Source organism: Athene cunicularia (genome assembly GCF_003259725.1).
Source record: "Athene cunicularia isolate RWA chromosome 8 unlocalized genomic scaffold, athCun1 chr8_part1, whole genome shotgun sequence".
Lineage (NCBI taxonomy): Eukaryota > Metazoa > Chordata > Aves > Strigiformes > Strigidae > Athene > Athene cunicularia.
The window spans coordinates 22,043,549-22,065,810 of record NW_020799109.1 but is presented as its reverse complement, the minus strand read 5'-3'; the positions used below and the strand labels follow the sequence as shown (position 1 = coordinate 22,065,810).

Sequence of the window (22,262 nt, the reverse complement as noted above, 5' to 3'; positions counted from 1 at the left end):
TAAATCAACTGGAGACAATGATGTCCACAGTGAGCTATGATTTCATGCTTTCAGCTTCTACATGCTTTCAAAAGACAGACCGACAATTTTCTTTTGACTCAGCTATTTTATGAAGGATCTGGGACAACAATCATCATCTCAAAATGAGATATATTTTAAAAGTGTAAACAGTGTAATGTGTCTGAGGATGCATGCACAGTTTGCTTTTATAATGATAATGTTTAACCACGTTCCAGAGAAAACATGGAATTAGAGTTCTTGCTCAGTGATACTGTTTAACAGTCAGATTCCATTAGCTTTGAGGTGTTCCTTTTGATATACAGAAGCTCTTTGTAGCAACGATCTAAGCTGTCTCTCTGATTTAGACAATCTTAGTGCCACAAATGCCAACTAAAATAATTTGATTCCCTCCTTCCTCTTACCAGTTACTAATATGACATACTTCGACACTTTTTGCCCTGGTCTATCAAAGATTCTTTGATGTATTGCTCTGGGTTAGATTACAGAGTGGCCTTTCTCTCAGATATTCAAGTTGTCATAGCAGAGAGGTTAATTAAACTAAAGTGGTCTGCCATGATACTAAACTCTCATAAGGAACATAGTATATTTGGGCAAATTGTACAAAACTTTATTTTCAAATGTTTTTAAAATAGAACAATTTGTCAGTATTCTGAATTGCTTCATTCACTCTTTGGGGAATATTTATGCAGGCAAAGCTATTGTTGCAGGAATATTGGCAAGCATTTGTAAGTTGCTTGAAAAGCATCTGTGTTGGAACTGTTGTACATCTTTGAAAAATATCTATAGCTATACGATACATTCAAATAAGCAAAACAATATGGTAAAATTTTGGTGGCTGATCACAGAGAACAAATAGGAAAATGTAAATAACTAAGAATAAGATGCTGGATTAAATATATTTGCACAGGTAATTCCCTAAATAATTTGGAAAATCAAACACATTCATAAAAATAAAACCTGCGGTCAGATCATTCAATCTAATAAAATGTAAACAGTGCATGCACTTCTAATTCGAGTTTACTAATGTTCTCTGGGTAAAGCTTCAGAGGCCAGCTTGAATTTTATCTTATATAGGATATTCATAATGACCTATGGATGAGAGTCCTCTGTTCTAAGGGACAGAAGTTACATAGTAGATAGACAAAACATTGTGTACATTTGTATATGTATGAAAGAAAGAAGTAAATGGAGACATTTAAAATTTTATCTGTGACTTGATTGGTGCACAATCTGCAATAAATTGTCTAGATAAGAACACAATGACCTAGTTTTAAAAACATAAACTACAGTAGATTTATGTTTGGATTTTTTTAATAGGTGGCATCGAGTAGCTATTAGCGTGGAGAAAAAAAGTGTTACAATGATTGTTGACTGTAACAAAAAAACTACAAAACCACTTGAAAGAAGTGACAAAACAGTTGTGGACACCAATGGCATCACTGTCTTTGGAACCAGGATTCTGGATGAAGAAGTTTTTGAGGTAAAAATCAATACTGAACAAATGGAATTGAGTGATTTTGTGTTGGGTGATAGTGAACAAATGAAATTCAGTGATTTTCTGTTGGGTGAAGTGCTTAATGCAAATCAGAATATTTTTTTTAGGGCAATAGCTGGTATAATGTAGAAACTTTGATTTATAGAACCTCTTAGGATAGGCTGATATAAAAGAGAACAAGGAAGTGCCTCTATTGTTGGAAGATATGACACATTTTTCTGTCCTTTAGCTTATGTTGTATCTGGAAAGGGCTTGCTTTTTTTGTCTTTCTGCCTAATATTGAGATACTTGAGATATTTTTGAGAATTAATCTGGGAAAGTTGAGAAGTTTTATACAGAATCATTTTATTTCTGTCTTTCTTAAACAATTACAGATATTTGTGCATGCTAACATATTTGAGAGAGGGGACAAGGACCTGGAAAGTTTTCTGTGTAATATGAATCCATTATATTGTTTATCCCACTTATTACTCTTTCCAGTAACTGGGACATACTTTGGCAATAAGGACATATATGTTTCCATCACTTACTGGCCAAGAAGTACATATAGGAAGGGTAAAATACCTCTAAGGAAGAATGTGACTGCCAATCATGAGGCCTTTCTAGGTAGAATCCTTATGTCAACGATTATTTTTACAGGCTAATAATGAAGCTTCTCTAAATCTTTTATAATATTGTTATACAACAGTCAAAACTGTCAAATGAAAACTGAAAAATAAGAAAATACAGATCAGTAGTTCACTTCATACACTCTGCTCCATAATGTCCAATGTTATCTTTCATTTCCATGGACATGATGAAACGTGAGCTTGTGAATGGAGAAATTTCAGGGATGATTTAATGGGTCAACCAGTATGATGTGTTTGTATTGACAGCCTAATTTACCTGTGGCCCCAATACAATTTGCACATCTGAGGGACATTGTTTTCCATTTGGAGATGATTTCTACAGATGCCTTATATGAGGTGGGACAAGGAGTTCAGGCCTTCACAGGGGATAATGACTTTAAATTTTCATTTGTATTTCTTTCTTAGGTCATAAAACAAGTCCCACAATATATGGATTAGGCAATAAATTGCCAAAATATGTGCAATGTTAATATACATAAGTAAAAAGAACTCCACAAAAAAAAAGAAAAAGTAGATAAACTGATATTTTGTTAGTGTTTTACAAGTGGTTTTAGATTCTAATAGAAACTAAGGCAATAGGCCCTGGCTTGTTCTTGCAAAGTTTGTAACCATTTTAAAATTCATCAAGGAGGGAAGTGCACAATAAGTAAACATTGGTGTTTAGTTTGTTTTATTCAGTAGAATTTCTAAATAAAAAGGCCGGTCTGAAGTTTCAGAGGTGCTGAAATGATTGTTAGTAGTTGTTTGAAAATAAGTGCAGTGGTTGATGGTATGTGCATAAAGGGAGATATTTGTTTTAATCATTTGCATTAAGTAACACTTTTAATAGAAGAGAAGCATGGTAGAGGCTTTTTGTCTCTGAAGTTGTTTACTATTAAGATATTACATCTGTCCTCTATATTTTAAACAGTATTAAATATTAACTCCTCAAAAAAAAATTTGTTAAAGAGAGAATAAGACCATTCCTGTGGGAATACAGAAGGACCATAGGTTATCTAAAGGGTAAATAAAATGACATTTCAGAAAATTTTCTTCTATTACATTCCTGTGTCACCAAAGTTATTAACCACTCAGAAAGAAAGATGAAACTTTTACTCATGACAAAGAGTAACTGTTTTAAGGCAGAATAATTCCTGCTCTAGCAGTTCTTCCTCAGTAATAGTTTCCTCTATCCGTACCTGTTGCAGATGTGTATACAGTTCGCTCTGCTCTTTGAAGCCCTATAGGGGACAAAGAGATGGAAAGGGATGTGTTTGAATGCAGTTATTTTTTGGTTAGCAGCTGTTGGAAAAGTCAGTAAGGTTGGATGAAGACATATGTAACAAATTGCGATTGGTACTTAAAAATTAGAATTAGCAGATTAACTGAAGAAACCCCAAAAATGACCCTACATTTTTATTGAACTTTAACTTACATGAAATCAACATGGGCATGAGGATATAACTTTAACTAAATGTACTAGAATGACTTAAATAAAAATGTATTTCTCTGAGGGTTTTTGTCATGTGTTGAAGGATGAAAAAGGAATGTCAGTTTTTTCACTGATATCTTCCTCACACTGACATGGCAAGTCAGTGCTTCAGTTCCAGATGAGACCAAATAAGAAGAAAGATGACTTTACTCATGAAAGAAGTGAAAGAAGTGAGGCAGATGTCTGTAAAGTCAGTTTACAGGCTGAATCTTAACATTCAGCACTGAGAACAGCAACATTTCTACCATATGTAACATGACTGTACATTTCTTCATTCCTTCCGTGATTAGGTTTCCTTACTTAAGTGATTGCACCCCTATGCTTTATTCAGAGAAATCACTTACATTTTTGCAAGACTGTTCTTGCAATTGCTGGGAGTTTATATTTAGTCTGAAGTCTCTTACTTAAATTAGAAGCTTACAGTCTTTTCTCTTGGAATAGGTTTCTGCTTTCTCTTTTACTGTACAGCCACCATGGGTACATTTCTGCCTATGTTCAGTTATGTATGTGAATATTTCATATTCATATACCTATGTTCCGTTATTCAGTTATGCCTATATTCAGTTATATTATTCTGCTTTCTCTTTTACTGTACAGCCACCATGGGTACATTTATACCTATGTTCAGTTATTCACATCTTTAGTTAGATGTGTATGTGTTGAAAACAGGCAATTAGAATGTCCCTCAAAGTTTAAACAAAGTACTGTTTCATATACAGTTTTAATGATATGTGTCCTTCAAAATCTGGCCAAGCAAAACATAATCTAGATTTTTTAAAGTTGTCTCATGTTTTTCTACTCTCATGTTTTTCTACTCTCTAAACAACATTCTTTTGGTTTCATTGGGAAGACTTTATCCATCCCTTAGCTACTGCTGCTACAGTTTCTAAAGTTTGGGGCTGTTCCCTGAAATCTGTCTCCTGTTTAAGAGTCTCCTGGTTGTGTCTTAAATGTTCTCTTTATCTCATTCATGGTAGCCCAGAGTGATGTTCCATGGCTCTCCTTGGTAGTATTTCTGTGTTGTGAACCTTGCTGTATATTGAGACTACAACAGGCACTGAAGAAACATGTAATACAATGCATATCATTCTATGTTCAGGAAATCCCAGAAATTAATTTCTTGAGCCATGACATTAGATTCAAGTGTTTAAGACTTAAAACTGTGTAAGACACACTTTCCATATGACATCTGATGCCTTTATTGGCTTACATCTAGGAAGCACATAAAAAGAAACACCTAAGTGTACAGTGACCTGTTGGAATTCACAGCACAGTGTCAGAAGGATTAATATTGTATCCATGCATCAGAAAGGCTGTTTTATTTTGGGTAATAAAGATGGTTTTAGTTACAATAAGTCAATGATTTGATATCAGGAATGGTGGAACACTCCAGTCTCCTCGAACTGAATGGAAATTCAAGATGTGGAAATAATGAAACTGTAGATAAATACAATGAAATTCTAGGCTTCAGTGACTGACTATTTGAAGATGCCAAGGTTTCTTCTGGTCCTGAACCCACTCATACAGCAAAACACAACTGCACAAAAAGCAGTTGCATCATTAATTCACTCCCATTGAAAGCAGAGTTCAGCACTGTCAGAATCAGCACTGTAAAAATTAAATACGTCATATGTTCCTGTTCCCTCAGAGAGTACATCTAAACTTTTGTGAATTCTTGCATACGCTCATGAGTCTGAAATAGATGTGACTATGTGACATTATCCTGACCTTCCAACAACTTGATAGTATCTTTGGAAAAATAAGTACTTCAGTCATATTGCTCTAACATATTTGCATGGATCATTTATTTAGTATCCTCAGAACAAATATTGCTCCTGTGAGGAATGTTTCACACATTTTAGAAGTGTTACATAACAGTGGATCAAATATTATTCTTAGCTTCTGTGTTATTTTACATTTATAATACACAAAATTCAATTAAATTAAATTCTTGGCTATTTCCCTTTCTTTTTTCTGTTCCTAATATTAACTTCTCTTTTCTAGGCAGCTCTCCCACCTTTGTTCTGATTCTGGCAATCTAATTATTGCTCACACAACAATATGTTATACTACACTGGGAGATTTTAAATGCATACATTTTAATCAGTTTGACACGACTACTTTCATGTAACTTTCCTATGCTGATGATCAATAATTCCTGAGGAAGTAAACATACTGGGTGTCCAGAGATCAAGTAGATCATCATTGAAAGAAGGAAAGGTCTGATTAATCTCCTAAGAGCATGATAAATGACTACCTAATTTGCTATTTTTGTGTATTCAACAAGCATAATATTTCTTGATAAATTTACCTACTGGTGCTATAGCTAAGAGGCATTTTTTTAGTAGTCCTCTGAGAAAGATCTTCTGGTTTAACTTTAAAAGCAAGGAAAAATATATCTTAAGTATTTTCCAAATCTTGGGGGGGGTCTGTTTGTTTTATATGAGGAAAGTCTAATTTAGAGTTGCCTGCTGCTCATTCCTGAATGTCAGTGCTAATCTGAGATTTTATGACATAGTGCTCAGTTAATATGGAAATCCATATGATGTCACCAACAAGATATTGAATACCAATAAGCATGAAGTATAAATTATACTTATATTGAGAAGCAATTTATAAGATGTGAATGTGTCTTAAAATAATAAAATTATGCTGTCTAGAAACTATTATTACTAACTGCCAAATTATGAGACCTTTATTTACACTGCTAAGCACTTGCTCACTGAAGTGGATCTATTGATATGGGTAGGAGTAATTTGAAAATGCTTATTTATGAAAGACTAACACAGTACACCTCAAAGTTTTACATGTGTCATTTGAAATTAATGTTTTCTGTGTTTTCAGGTATATAGTGCAATAATATTTTTTTTAAAAAAAGAATAAATTAGTCAGATGCTGGTGCATGGCACCTAGTGAAAAAATTTTGAATTGTATCCATTGAAATATGTTTGTAGCTTAAATGTTTGATAAATAGCAGGGATCTTTTTATTCTTTGCCAGCTTTAAGGATTTGTCACTCCTCATTTAGTACTGTTGGTGTGAACAATACAACAGTTTTTTATAACAAGTATTTTATAATAAGTTAATAACAGAGTCTTTATGCAGATATTTCCCTATAGAGACTTATTTCCTTCAAAACTCCCCACATATCGGACCAGTACAATGATTTTTAGGCACTGTACTGTAAACGAGTATAACAAGACAAAACCTGATGTATATAAGACTCTTCTTTAAAGCCGATGAAAACTTTAACTGCACATAGTTTATGAGTTTAAATCCTTGCAGTAATCCTTGTTAATAAAGGGTTTAGATTTTGATGCTATGCATTAACCTGTTTTCATGAAAAAAAAAGCATTCATACACTCATGTACAACATAAGATTCCTTTAAATAGCCTGAGTGAGCAGCTGAAGGTAGAGTGATATTTAACAGATGAGTAACCATCCTTCCTGTATCTGTAAGCATGGAAAGTCCAAGTGTGCAAGTGCAGAAAGACCATTCATCTGTGTGCCTACTCCCTGAAGGAGGTAGCATTAGCAGAATGGCAAGAGCTTTTACTGACTGACCAAAACTTCTGTATGGCTAAAGCAGAATAGGGAGGATAGCCTAAGTAAAATTCCCCCAAAGGCATGCAGTGTGAATGATGTGTCATCATATCCTCGTTTCATACTGTCCTGCTGAGCTGCACTACTAGCTAATATAGACAAAGCCAAAATATTCCCATTATATGTCACCTTTAGTAATTGCTAGTGACCCGCTCAATGTTTAGTGTCAGTCAGACTAAAGAGTAATGTTTAACATAAAAGGGAAAGAAACCAAAAAATGCAATAGATTCCAGGCAAAAATATTTAGAAGCAACTTTTTAGCTATCAACACCAGAGAAGTGGCCAACTTCCAGCATTGGGAGGAAAAAGCAACAACACAAAAAATGAAAGCAGAGCAAACAATTTTTCCATTTGAGAGGCACCTAATAAAAATGCAGCATTTTTAACAGAAGCTTTCTGTTTGGCTTGTTTCATTCTGCCTTCTTTTTTTTTTTTTTTTAATCTGAAAGAATGGTGATTTGATGTCTTTTTTTTTTTTTTTTTTTTTACAGTATTTCCAAATTTATGCACGATGAACAAAAGTAAATAATTGTTTTCTGTGTTTCCTCTCCTTATTTTTGAAAGCAGGAAGAGGTGAAAAAAAGAAAGCAAAGGCCTGATAATTCTTTGGAGTTCAAGTTACGTTCAGTGAATAGTCCCAAGAAACAAAGGAATGGTCATTTAATTACATTGTCTGTAATTACATTTAAAGTTAACAACCTGGGCTCAAAAAATGCTGCCTGTTACATCAGCTCCAGTAAATTTTACAGATAGGATTTATTATCATTTCAGTTAATCTTCCCTATAATATGTTTAAGTTTTAAACAACAGCTAGAAATGAGGTTTCAAAGATAAATGACAATGTAACAGATTTGCAGCTCTCATCAAGAAAATAGGATGTCCTTGGTCACGTGTGTGTGTGTGTGTGTGTGTTATGTACACATTCTGTATATACAGGCATTGTAATAAAATCTAATCTCTCAGTCAAGAGTTACAACAGACTTTGATCTGTGAACAGCTATGTTTCTGAAGTTTAAAATTATAATTGGTATATCAACCTGTTTCTTAACCGAGCTGAATATATACTCCTATAAGCATGGAATTTCATGCTTATAGGATCAAGAAGACATTGATTTCTCTGGAAACTTTGACCTGTACAGAATTCTGCTTTCACAATTTATTGCTTTTACAGCGCTTCAGTCTGGCAAGCTCTAAATATCTTTCTCTAGCTATATTATGCAATGAGCCTGGGTTATGGAATATTATATTAAAGGCCCCTGGAATTCTTCAATACCTCAAATCTTTGCAGGGAGATTAAATGAATTCTGCAGCAGGTTTTTATGAATTCTATAGTAATAATATCCAGGCTGTCTAGACTTTTGTTCTTTGGAATCTATAGTTGTACTGTCACATAACCAGTTAGAGAAAGTCAGCACATATACACAGGTTAGGGTTTCTGCTGATTTACCGAAGAGTCCACTTGTAATTCTGAGGCTTTAGCTATCACATGAAAATGAAAGATACTGATGTTCTCCTGGGTTGATACAGTGCCTAGCACTGGTTTTGTTACGCTTTTATCACCCTTTAGGGGTGATCTATTTATCCTCATAAGCACATAAGAGGTACTTATTTTACCCAGAATATGAATCAGAAGGATGTTATTTTGCTAATATTAACCCTCCCACTCTAGTTGTGGAAAGTCTTTCTGAACCTCTAATGTATGAAATAGACATTTTAGTAATTGCTGCATTATTTTTCTTTTTTTTTTCTTTTTTTTTTTTTTTATGAGAAGCTGGAAAATGAGCAGTAAGATTTCTCCTAATGAAATAAATGTAGAAAATCTCATTATTAATCAGTAAGAAACTACAACTTGAGTTCTCAGCACTGGTTCAGTCACACTGTTATGTAGCATCCTAGTTGTGCAACTACCAAGATCATTTGTTCTTAGAAATATTTTCTTTTAAAATGTTTTGAATAATTTGTTATGTTTGTTTCTGTGGAGAGGGTCCTGAAGAGTAATACTTACATACTATTCTCTGGACAGAGGTCACTTTCACCTGGCAGGGTTACTGTTTTATTAAGATTCTTGTGAAACACATATCCCAAAAATCTGTCTACAACTGAAGTGCTTGTGGTCCTCCTAGAGCTAGGGAACTAGACCATAAAATTTTAAATACTGGTAAAAACAGTAATTTCAGCACTGATTCCTTCATATAGTGCTCTTACAGCCTTGTAAGAATTCATACTTTTGTCTTTTTAACAATGCTGGCAGGTGATAACAGAGATGTCTTTTATCAATTATTGAAACTTTTAGCTGATAAATAGACTAAAAATGGATGACTATATGGTTGTACTTCTGTAATACATCACATTTAGAATGCATTAATAAGATTACATATTTAAAAGGCTAAGAGAATGTTTTAAGAAGAGAGATAATCTCCTAAGATTTTTTATTAAGTGACAATTAAGATAATAAGCAGACATTAACATTTATTGCTTATAATGATTAAATAATTAATTTCTTCTCAGTCTCTCAATGACTTATACCATTGTGAAAATCTGACCCCACATTTAACTGGGGATTTTTCTTTTTCTGATTTCTGCTGTGGAATCTAAAAAATGCTCTAAAAAGGTGAAATCAAAAACAGCAATTGCTACCATAAAGCTAAATAAAGCAATAATTACATCAAGAGAAAGTCAGTAAAATTGGAAAGACAATTTGGTAGTCTACTGCTTTTCTGCAAATTGGGTCTCTGTTACCTTTTTCTGTTAGTCAGTGCTCTGTTTTTTCATTGTTGCAAATTATTTTCATATCAAGTCTACATTTTCAGTGCAGATAACCAACTTGCACATTACTACTTTGAGTTGTGTTTTTCAACAAATCCTGAAAGTGTACATGCACATAAACTTTCTTATTTTAGAATGTCACTGTGAAATGTCTGTGAGATTCACAGAGGAATTTTCAATGACTGAATCCACCACACACTTCTCATTCTTAGCTGGGCTGTTACTTGAGGAACAGTTAAACTGAGTGAATGTGCAGCTGTTCCAACAGGCTTTCAACTGATTTGAGCATGTTCTCCACATTTGCTGTGGTATGCCACAAAGAAGCGAATGTTTCCTCAGATCTAATTAACTCCTTTTAATAGTCTTGGAGAATTCTGCAGAGTAGCTTGTTTAGTAGAGTATCTTTTAGGACAACGCTACATAAGTAATCCTTCTGTACCATATTTTCATGCTAGGCATAACTGGTGGGCGAGATGTTTTATGTTTCTCAGGCAGCTTTTCTCATATAACCATGAGGCTAATTCAAAAGCCTCTGATTTTAATTATGAGCACATTCCCAAAATAGAGAGGAATTAAAATGTTCATGGGCTTTAACTATTTTTATTTCATGTTGTTATGAATTAACCAACTTTGCACTGAGTTTGTGAGTTATGTGTTGGCCTTGACAATAATTTAGTGTCTATTTCAATAAAGTATTTATGATCCAAACTAAATATTAAGACCCCAAATTAATCCATTTTACTTACAAGCAGTACTTGGCTGCTTAATGTTAGGTATGTCTGAATAACTTGCTGGATGTTCCCCTTCATCTCTTGGAAACTACGGCAGAGACCTAGCTGTCAACTTTCTCATCCCTAATATGCAAGTAATGCTAAATATCTGATAAACACTGATTAAAATATATTGTATTAAGTGTTATCCAGCATAAAAAAATTGTTATAAGGCAGCAGTTTTTTCTTCTTCAGGGCTAAATAGGCTTTTAGCACTTTGGGGGGCAAGTTAAGCATGTTACAAGTAATAAGATGAAAAAGTGGCTGTATGTCTCTGATACCTCACCACCCGTTCTCTGCCTCTGCCTTCTACTGTCATCCCACTTATCTCTGACATCAAATCATGGTGGAAGATTGGCTCATCAAAGACATCAAACATTTCACTTGTATAACACTATATCATCTATCAACTTTGTGAAATTGCCTGAGCAGCCTTTCCCAACAAAGGTGGTCATGACACTTTCATAGAGAAGGAAATAGAACTAATCTGTACAGACAGCTGCCTTTTGCATGTTTTGTCTTTTTGTCTCTGCACTTTTTAGAGTACTTCAAGAATGCTCAGGTGTATTTGTAAATCTCCTGTCTCCTTCCCCATCTTTGCTCTCTCTCTCTCTTGCTTTCAACATTCTATCCTGTGAGACTTCCTTTTTTCCTGCAATTTTCATATACAAATAACATTATACACATATGCATATATGTTTAGATGCCTCAGTGTTGTTTTAGACACCAACTATTAGAATTGTTAATAACCCATGACTCCATTTATCCATATTTTCATTTAAAGTTCTTGGGACCTGTGCAAGTAGATCCTTAAGTGCCTAATCTATGACTCCAGATTGTGAAGTATGGTCAGATTCAGTTTGTGTAGTTATTTGCAATGGACTTTACAATATTTTGTTTCAGTCTTACAGTCAGGCAGTTAAAATTGAAGAATGTGTTTCTGAAGACTGAAGCTGTTCTGTGAAAAATTCTTGTCTAACAAATACCTTAGAATGATAACTAAATCACAATATTAAAATCTGCCAATAATGTATGTGGAATTTCATGTGCTGAGATGATTGACCTGATCTGAAATGAAAGCTCTTCACTGACTAGTGAAATAGCACTGCCAATACGTCGTATACATATACTCAAAGAAGCCATTTAATTAGCAAAGACAGAAAAATAAAAACAAAATATAGAAAAATAGAAGCAATAATTTACCAGAAATATTCTTATAGCAGATGTAGCAGGAAAAAGAGGAAAATTAACATTTGAGATGCAAAATGTAAAATCAATCAGTTCCTCAGTAAACTTCTCACACATAAATAGCCAGTAGCAATTTATGTATACTGTGCAAGATTTCTGAGGGCCTCCATCTATGTGGACCCATGACAGACAGGCAGAGAGAGCTGGGAAGTACAGTCAATGGATCAGGAACAGCTTTAACCAATTTACGGACATCTGAGCCAAGTGGTAACAGCATGCTGAGTGCTTCTTAAAAAACGCACAGTCCAACAAAATGCAGTGCCAAAATTCCATGGCATTCAAGATCAGCACAAAGCAAGCTTTGGAATACTGGCTAGATTCCCCGTCCTGGGTTCTCTTAGTATATCGTACTAAACAGCCGTAGTTTCAGGAGCAGTTTCAGCATTACTCACACTAGCTGGCACACTGTATGCATGGTGATCTGTATGGGCATCTCAGAAAGTCATATATGTTCAGGGACATTGACCTGAGCTCTGCAGGGTGAGGACAGGTTCTGCACATCCACCTCTAATGGTTGCTCAAAAGAGTTACCTGTTTTGTCTTTCAGTTGCTAATTCTCTCTAACTTATTCCTCTGCTTCACTTAGTTTTAATTTGGCTGGTGAAAGAGGAAGGGCAGAGCACTTTGGAAACACTTTGCTGGAGATAGGGACTGCATAGCCCAGGCTGACAGTGACTGTACAAAACCTCTCAAAGCACTCAAACTCTTGAGGGAGTCATGTAAAGAATCAAAGGGGGAACTTTTCTGTATGTATAGCAGGTTTTGTAGGAAGATGTCCAAATCAGGAAGCATTAGTGAGCTAAGGAAAATCAAAGAGATTTTCTTTCTCCCTGGCAGGGGAACATTTGTAGTATTTCTGGAAGCTTAAAAAAATATATATATTCCAATTCTAAACTAATTTGAGACACACATGAGTCTATATAGTAAAATGAATTGAGAATATTGTAAAAAACACATTTTTAATGTATATACATTATGCACTAAGAAACTAATTCATACTTTATGTTAAATAAGTTAAAAATATTGAAGAACTAGGAAAATTACAGAAAGTTGGGTGGGTTGTTTTTTTTTTAGTTTGAGAGTTTTTTGCTTCTTTCTTTGATTTTTGGTTTTGAAAGGAAGGAGTGTTACAAATTATTATTTACTATTTAAAAATATTCTCCAATTTTGTTAATTTGTTAAAGGCTACTGTTCTGAGAGTTATAAAGCCATTTTGGAAGTACTGAGGTAATTGTGACTTTTCCCAGCTGTACATTTCCATCAGTTATGATATTTCTTCTTTAAAGACAAAACATGCACAGGTATAGAATCATAGAATGGTTTGGGTTGGAAGGCACCTTAAAGCTCATCTAGTCCCAATCCCCCTGCCATGGGCAGGGACACCTTCCACCAGCCCAGGTTGCTCACAGCCCCGTCCAACCTGGCCTTGAACACTGCCAGGGAGGGGGCAGCCACAGCTTCTCTGGGCAACCTGTGCCAGTGTCTCACTACCTTCATAGTAAAGAATTTCTTCCTAATCTAAATCAAACTCCTCTTAGTTTAAAACTGTTATCCCTTGTCCTATCCTTCTACTCCCTGATAAAGAGCCCCTCCCCATCCCTCCTGTAGCCCCCTTCAAGCACTGGAAGGCCGCTATAAGGTCTCCCTGGAGCCTTCTCTTCTCCAGACTGAACAACCCCAACTCCCACAGCCTGTCCTCGTAGGGGAGGTGATACTAACAAAATTATCCCTTCACCCCCATTTTTGGTAAGAACAAAATAAAATTACATTAGAAGTATATAAAAATTGTCCTTAATGGGGAAATAGTGAGAGACCGAAGTTAATGGGTTTTGACCGACAACATGTGCCAATTTTCAACAACCTTATTTTTATGACAGCATACGAAGCTCCTGAATGAGGAAATTTATAGTGGAAATGTTGGCAAGAATTTACCTAACGCTGTTTAAATGGTACTACTATGTTAAGAAATACACTGGATACCAGACAGCTTTCTGTGGAAAATGATAAACATACAAGGTCTCTGTAGGGGACCTCAGCAGAGCCATTTTTATTATCCAGAATAGTGGGTCTCTTTACTGTGATGGTTTTATGCATGATATATGGGAATAGAAATGAAAATAACATTTGTTAGCTGTTAGAATTTTTATTTTAACACGTTCTATAGTGTGTATTTACACACTGCTTACTCAATTATTTTTTATTCCAATAACTGTGTCTCCTGTACAGCCTATTTTATTTTATTTTATTTTATTTTCTCCCTTCTTTGAGAGTACAGATGTGATGCAAACTCTCAGAATTATACTGCTGATCAATTGCATGCTGAGCTGCATGCTGGTAATAGGAAGTACCCTGAATTAAATCTTAGGAATTTAGACTTGTTCCCAGTGAAGAAGTAAACAAACAGCATGAAAATGACAGAGCAGGAGTTACACCTTCCCACCCTCTCCTTTCCAAACCAGACAGCATTTTAAGCCAGAATTTTGCACCTAGTCCATTCGGTATTAATTTGCAATTGTTTTTCCATGTGAACAATAGTTAAGGTGGTTTCCAGAATAGCAGCAGAAATTAAGTAGATATGTTGTTTGTAATCACAAATGTTAATATCTGAGTATTATGTGCCTAGCCTAGTTTTGTTTTCTGAATGAAAAGTCTGTACTTCTGATGAACTGTAGACAATTTTTTTGTGTGTGTGTTATTTAATCTGCATGTACTTTCCTGCAGGGTGAGATCCAGCAGCTGTTGATTATAGCTGACCCCAGAGCTGCATATGACTATTGTGAGCATTATAGCCCAGACTGTGATTCCCCAGTGCCCAATGCTGCTCAGGCTCAAGATCCTCAAGTTGATGAGGTGAGTAATCAGTCACATATTACTAAATTTATTGCACATTAGTGGTTGTGCTCTAACAAGTTACCCAAGGAGAATTTACAGCTAAATGGCATGCATTGTTCTAGATATGAGGGAGGAAGGTTGAAGGAGTACATTCATTTTTGCTATCTACTCATTTATATCAAGCATTTGAAGGAACCTTTCACACTGGTATTTCAATAACCAGCATGCTCAATGAAGTTGAACTGTAATTCCTTAAAAAATGATATCAATATGAGTTTGTTTAGTTGTACCTATTTGTTCTTCCCATGTGCGTTTATGATTTCACTGATTCTGAGTACCATCAAATGCCACATTTGGAAGTCATGTGAGCTATGAGCCTTCTGCTGTTGTAAACTACTTCTTCTAGAAATGCCATGTATTCTGATGAGCTGTGTCCTGTGCACAAATGCATGTACATACAAAATTATTTCAGCCAGCTCCACTCATAGCAGGTAAATATCAGCAGAGACAAAACAGAGTTGGATTTTTTCCCAGAAACACAAGTGTTTACAGAAACCATTTGTCATTGTAGACAGTTCTCACAGCCATAAACTGAACTATTCACTGAGGTCAAGATAGTTCCTCAGATTAGACTGTTATACACATTCTAAATACTTGCATCAAACAGTGTAAAGTGGAAAGCTTTTGCAAAATGTAATTGGTCTTAATTGAACTTGGCTCTGGACAGTTAGTATGCACTGAGCTGTGTGTGATCTGACTGGTTAATATTACTGATTGCTCAAGAGATCACCATTAAAAACTTGCTGAATTATTCTCAGGTGCCTGCTTTGATCCATTTTGAGACAGAACATTTCCTAAATATATGATAATTTTATTTGTTGCTGCTATTTATTCTATCTAACTGAAAATCTGGTCATCAAGTGACTAAGGTCTGTAAGCCCCAGAACATAGTTCAAAGGGACTGCCACATCCATTACCTCAGAGGTACAGTACAAGATGTGTCAAGTGAATTGCACAAAGAAGCCTTGGTCACTACAGTCTTCCCTGTGGGACCTTTCTGTGTGCCTGGCTACATGGATCTCCATGCACTATATTCCAAAGTAGAACAGGCTGAAAGCATATTGTTAATATTTTTTGGAAATAATATAACAGCAAAATTAAATTTTTTTTTTTCTCATTATTAAATTTCAAAGAAATCTTAAATTTTGCTTGGGAACTTTCCTGGGCTTCGCTGCTGTGTGACTTAGCACTCTGATTCTTTTTCTATTTCCTGTGTGAAGGCCTGGAAGGCTTGAATAGGCTAGTGGTTTTTTTACTGAAAGACTGAAGAGCAGTCAATCTAATAAAGTGATCTTTGTGGGAAAAGGTTGTTAAAATCATCCCTTGGTCTCTTTCCTGAAGAAGATTATATCTAAATGCTTAAAATGCTTTAACTAAGTTGGGAGTACTGTCACCTCCAAACTCTCATCAACTCCTAAGCAGGATTTAACATGGCTTATAGAGATTGCAAATAACTGCTTGCTTAGCCACCATTGATGGCAATGATGGCTCCTGTCCTTTAGTGTAATGCATGTGGATAAGGCTTGGAGTCCATAGATATTAGCTGGGATCAGACTGTAGATTCAAAATCTATTCAAGTTGAAGAAGAATGAGTACTTGTGCTTGATTATTAGCAATGACTACTGGTGAATTATTAGAGTGTAAATCAGTGTTTCCAAAGGATGTAGAATATGAATGAAATAGCCTAGAGATTACATTCCCTTCATAATGAATGACTAGCTAAATTTCCTGCTGTCGGTTTTTATGTTTATGGTATATAAAAGCTGTTTAACACTAGCATCAGTTGAGAGTACTCATTTGTAGATGAAAAGAAAAATAAGCTTCATCATAATTATAAAAACTATGTACACATATAAAGTTATATGCTCACTATGTAGAATTCATTACATACTACACATCTATTGAAAAAAGTTGATGAACATCAAACAGAGAAAGGGAACCATAAAATCAGGCGACTGGCACTGACGTCGTTCAGCATCCAGAGTAGAGATCATCTGTAGCCTAATGCAACTGCCACTGGAGTCAGCAAATATTGTTAAATTCAGCAGCCATTGCAAAAATACTCTTGGGGTTAGTGGGATTTTTATGTGTTTTTTCTAAGGCCTATTTTTTATCCCTGTGATAACACATATTGTTTGTGGGAGTACCTACAGAGAAAAGAGTGAAATCAAAGATCTTAATTTGCAATGTAACAGTTTAAAATGAATTGGAAAAAAATCTGAAAAGACCTAAAAGATTAAAAAAATGGAGACCTGCCATTTCTGTTTGCTTTCGTTTATTGCTGTCAGAGGTGACTGAAATTTTGTTTTCTGAGCTAAAACACAATTTCTTTGTTGCTATCCATGAGTTTATATGAAATTCATATAAACTTTGTGTGAATATTCCCAGTGAAGTCAATGGATCTCTTTAACATGTGTAATAGGAAACTGAAATAACCACATCAACAATGCTACCAGTGTAATGAATATACAGTAGAATAAATAACTGACTGAATTGTCCAGAATTACAGAATTATCTGCTAAATCCTAAAAAAAGCAGCCTGTTAAAGCAGGCAACTTTGTTATTTTTTGAGAAGCAGCCTATCAAATCTCATAGATAATTCATTTTAAGGAAATAAATGAAACAAGTCTTATTTAGGTACAGGAAGAAGTTATAGAAGACAGTAATGCTGATTTTTTTAAACTGTTGATTGCAAAATTAAATAAGGTATTAAAAGAGAAAAATATAATTACTGACAATCTATATGGAAAACAATTATTTCAAAATGCCTGATTTTATGTTTTGAGGAGATCACAAGTTTGATAGTGATATCTGATAGAATTTATAGACTTAGACCTTCATAAAGCTTCTGATTTGTCAACCAACATATGATATTTGAATGAAAAAAAACCAGCATTTTTTGGTAAAGATAAATTGCCTGATAAACAGATTAAAATCTGGCTGCCTTATTTCAGATACCATAAACAGAGAGCTATCACTGAATTAACTTTTTTAGTGGAGTTTCTTGGGAATTAGGCGATAGATATGAGTGTAATATTGATGCTATTAAAATTTGTCAGAGTCATGATATTGAAGAGCAGTAAACAATGATGATAACACAACTAAAGGCAGTGTCACACACGTAAAAGTTAAAGAAAGAAATGCAGGGCAAACATAAAGAACTAGGAAATATACACTGTAATAGGGTCTGGTTGCTTGTGTTAACAGAAGAACCTTTTGTGTTCAGCATTGTCCCCATAGATGGGTTTCATCTGCTGCTACATTAGTGAAATGATTTTGGGGGTACATGATTTACCAGACTGGGATATTGACCAAGCTGAAAGCCAATATGAGAAGACTACTGATTAGATTACTGGTTATTAAGGCAGGAAAACAGTTTGTACATGACCACTCAAAACGAAACTGGCAAAAAAAATGCAGTGCATGTCTTGGTTTGTAAACAAAGAAATAAGAATACAGATGTGTTATTACTTTTATAGATGCTGTTGGTTGAAACATACTGGAACATCACTTTCAGTCTTGGTGTTTAGTCACTAAAACAAATATTGCAAAAATGGAAATGATTCAAGTAAAAGCTACATAATTGTTGCGACTTTGGGAATTGGAAAACTAAATGTGTTTGCTTGTCCACAGTAATGATAAAAGCTTAGCATATGCAAAGAACCTTCACAAAAATAAAATCCTGGCTGCAGACAAATGGCGAGGGGAGGGCAGAAAAGAAAGAGAGATAATTAGAGTTAGGAAAAGATTTACTAAAATTTTTAGGAATGAAAGAACAAATTACCAAAATGGAGTATCTCTAGATATCTTCAAGCCAAGGACAGATACCTTTCTAACAGTTTTAGGAAATGTCATTTATACCTTAGTTGGCGCAGTTACAGGGTGACTGTAAGAAGTTTTGAAGTCTGAAAGTTTACAGGCGTTACAGTCAGTGATCCAATAGTCCTTTCTGGCCTTATATATCTGAGCCTTTGAATTATTGCAGGCCAGAATAAGAAACTGATATTTGGCTTAGAGGAAAGAGACAAATGATGTGATTGCAGAGCCTATTAATGTGTGTTTCTAGTACTGACTATAAAACCCAAAGGAAGTAGTTGACTTTTGTCAGTGAAATAGTGAATTATGTTTGTGGAGTTGCACCTACAAAGCTGAATAGGATTTCTCTTCATGTCACACACCTTTGTAGTGTCTTGGCAAGTTCACAGTCTGGGAATGGAGTTATGCTGAAAAGTTTGATAATTTTTAGACCATTAAAAAAACATCTAGCGAGAAAGATTTGTCTAAGATGATGTAGGTTTAAAGGCAAAAATACTTTTCTTAACTGAGTGTAATCCTCATTGCTCTAGGAAGTGTTTCCTTCTGCAATGAAGCAAACAATCAAATAATCAAATTATAGGGTTTTTGACATTTCTTTCAATAGCGGTGCTGGCTTAAATGAATCCTTTCCTTTTCTGTATTCATTTGCATCTTATGCCACCTTTCCAGTTCAGCTGGTATAATTATGCATTTGCTGGAGCTAAGGTCTGAGACTTCATCTAGACTAAAAATAATTTACCAACATTAAAATGGGAAAAATTATGGAATATATCATAGTGATCTTCCATTAGATGAGCCTAAGGATGCACATCACATCGTTGCAACATCAAGAGTGCAATATTTGCTTTTTGAAATGTTTGAGTTTGTCTCAAAACCTTAAGACCTTGACTTTGCTCTCATATTTACTGGACGCTGATTTATACACACTTAAGTGGTGCATTGAGATTTTCTCTTTCTTGCATTTTTTTTAACCTTAGCATCAGATTCAAATTGCAATTTGGATGATGCAACAGAGAGGATTTCAATGCCTACTTTTTACTTGCAGGGTCCCTTCATCCCAGAATTAAGTGCTGAGGTTACCCTAAATAAAGCTCAGGAAGACTCAAACATCTCACATGGGATTCAAAAAAGCAGCAAGCTGTGAATAAGACATAGACCTAGCCAGCCTACAAAGGGAGGACATATCTTAAATTCTACCCTTCTCTACAGGCTTACTCTTCTGTGCTATCCTGAGCCTCATGCCATTCTCCCACCTAACCACGGTCACCCTCCTGCATCCTCTTCTATTACCTCTCCCTTCCTATGGGGGATTAGGTAGGAGAGACCTAAGGACTTCAAAATACAAGCTTTGGACTTGGATGCACTGTCACTTCCATTTTAATTATCAGTCCCTTTCTGGATCCAAGTAACTGTGATATATGTCTAAACAAGGTTTAACTGGGTAACCTTTGACTACTTTTTGTGCACAGGCTCTGCAAAAATCTGCTGAAGTTGGCTGTGTGCCAGAATTGTGGGGCTTTCTGTGGGCAGTTCAGGCTAAGCCGTGAGAATAGATGTGAGTGACATTCCTGTACAGAATGCTTTTATTCATCTGTGTTTTGTTCCAACTTCATCAGACCTAAGTGTCATTACTTCTGAGATTTGAGAATGGGAAAGCAATAGATTAGTAGTAATATTAGCAGGCTTTACTCTGTTGTGTATTAACATTTTTCCACCTACAGTATGTTTTAATTGAAGTATGCATCAGTTGTTCTTGCTTGTGAGTAGCTAGGTATGAATCTCCATAACTTGTCAAGTACAGAGTGATGATCTCAGCTGTTGTCCCTACACCAAAAAGGTGTTGCTTAGAAGCTGCTTAAAAAATTTTCCTGAATCTGTAGTTGCTTCTGGAGGAAAAAGAAAGGGTATCTGATTATAGAAAATGTTCAGATTTTAATACAGCAAGGGAGAGTACTTCTCAAATGGACCAAACCAAATTATTCCTGGATGAGCGCAACTCAGTTCTCAGGAATTCCAATCCAAGTCACTGTGTTTGATTTACAACAGGAAGGAGGTTTTAAAGAATGTATTGTATCCTTAAATATATTAAGTGTTGTGTATTATTGTCTTATGTTAGAAGAGGGTTGCTAGAGAGTTCAGAATGTTTGGTGCAATTAAATAACTTTTGGATAAAGAGAATTAAACGGGGAACAAACTGGCCAAGAACTTTAGAAAGTAATTAGAATAGTGCATTGGCATGATTTCAGTCTAGTATCACAGTCATTTGGCCATGCAAAATCTTCCTATGGTCTGCAAATTTTGGAGGGTTTTTACATAGAGAAAGCAGACAAGCTAAAGGGCAAAGAGCTGTAAACAAGTAAACTGGTTGGAAATAGGGAGAGGAAATGAATGAGAAATGTGACTTCTCTGTGCTAGATTGTTATCCTTCATTCTAGAATTTTACAGAACAGAATCTGATCATTAACAATATGGTATCTTTATGAATTCTGCAATGGTTCTGAATGGCTAGCACCAATAGCTCCATAGTAACTCAGTGAATCTTAGAATTAAATCATAGGATGAATTATTATGGAGGCACTGGTGCTAGCCATTCAGATACATTGCAGGGTTCATGAGCATAGTGGCAAATTTGCCATATGGCTGAATAAAGTCTTTGGGAGGAAAGCATCTTTTTTTTTTTAAAAAAAAAAAAAAAAAAAAAAAAATGTTCTTTTTTTGCTGTTTTTTTCAGAGGTTTGTTTTTTTTTTTTTTGTACTGAGCTTTAAGATTAATTCAGTATTTTTTGTACTGAGCTTTAAGATTAATTCAGTAATCATTAATTTTGTTTCATGCTGAATGTATAAATAGGCTTTAAGGATCAAATATAGATATGAAATTCTATTTTTAAATTATCAAGATTAGTTTTCGTAAGGAAGTTACACATCTATGCTTCTTTTATAAATATCTTGTGAATAGTCTGTCCTCTGTCTTGTTTTCAAAACCCTTTCTACTATAAATGGAAATGCATTAAATTCTGTTCCAGTTCAAGCACATATGCTTGGCCAGCTCACAGAAATTAGAGCAGGGAAAGACCTAGCCAGCCTTCATCTTCCTTGACACTGGGCAGTATATTTTCTGGAGTGTCATCAGGTTTAGTTTGCAATGGACCCATCTATCAGGCTTTCAAATCTTCTCTTGGAAGAACCCAATAAATCACACTGTCTGACTTCTACTGAAGAAATTGCTCCCCAGAGGAACTCTACTTCATTTATTTTGGACCTATACCAAACTCTAATGGATTACTTGAAGAAATGAAATGTTTGCCTTTAATGAAATGAACTTGGTAAAGTAAAGGTGCAAATGGACCCCAAGTATGTTGACTCGGAGGCTTCAGGTGTCCTTTCAGACAATGCTAATTTAGTGTCCTCTCAGGTGTCTGATCAGAAAGAGTAGTTTTCTGAAGAGTACAGAAAGATAATTATTTTCCTGTTTGATTTCATGCTTAATATAATCTTTAAAACTGCAGTTAGCTAACTTAACAGGTGTTAAAAAATAGTGATCTTCCTATCTC

General features: G+C 35.1%; 1 protein-coding gene across 1 annotated transcript in view; it reads left to right on the top strand.

Annotated features, from left to right (window-relative positions):
• Positions 1 to 22,262, top strand: part of COL11A1 (collagen type XI alpha 1 chain) — a 167,430-nt gene that overhangs the window by 25,125 nt on the left and 120,043 nt on the right. Inside the window, exons 5-6 of the mRNA XM_026853967.1 lie at positions 1,339 to 1,501; positions 14,725 to 14,853. Of these exons, the coding sequence (XP_026709768.1) occupies positions 1,339 to 1,501; positions 14,725 to 14,853 (292 nt within the window). The remainder of the gene's footprint in view (positions 1 to 1,338; positions 1,502 to 14,724; positions 14,854 to 22,262) is intronic.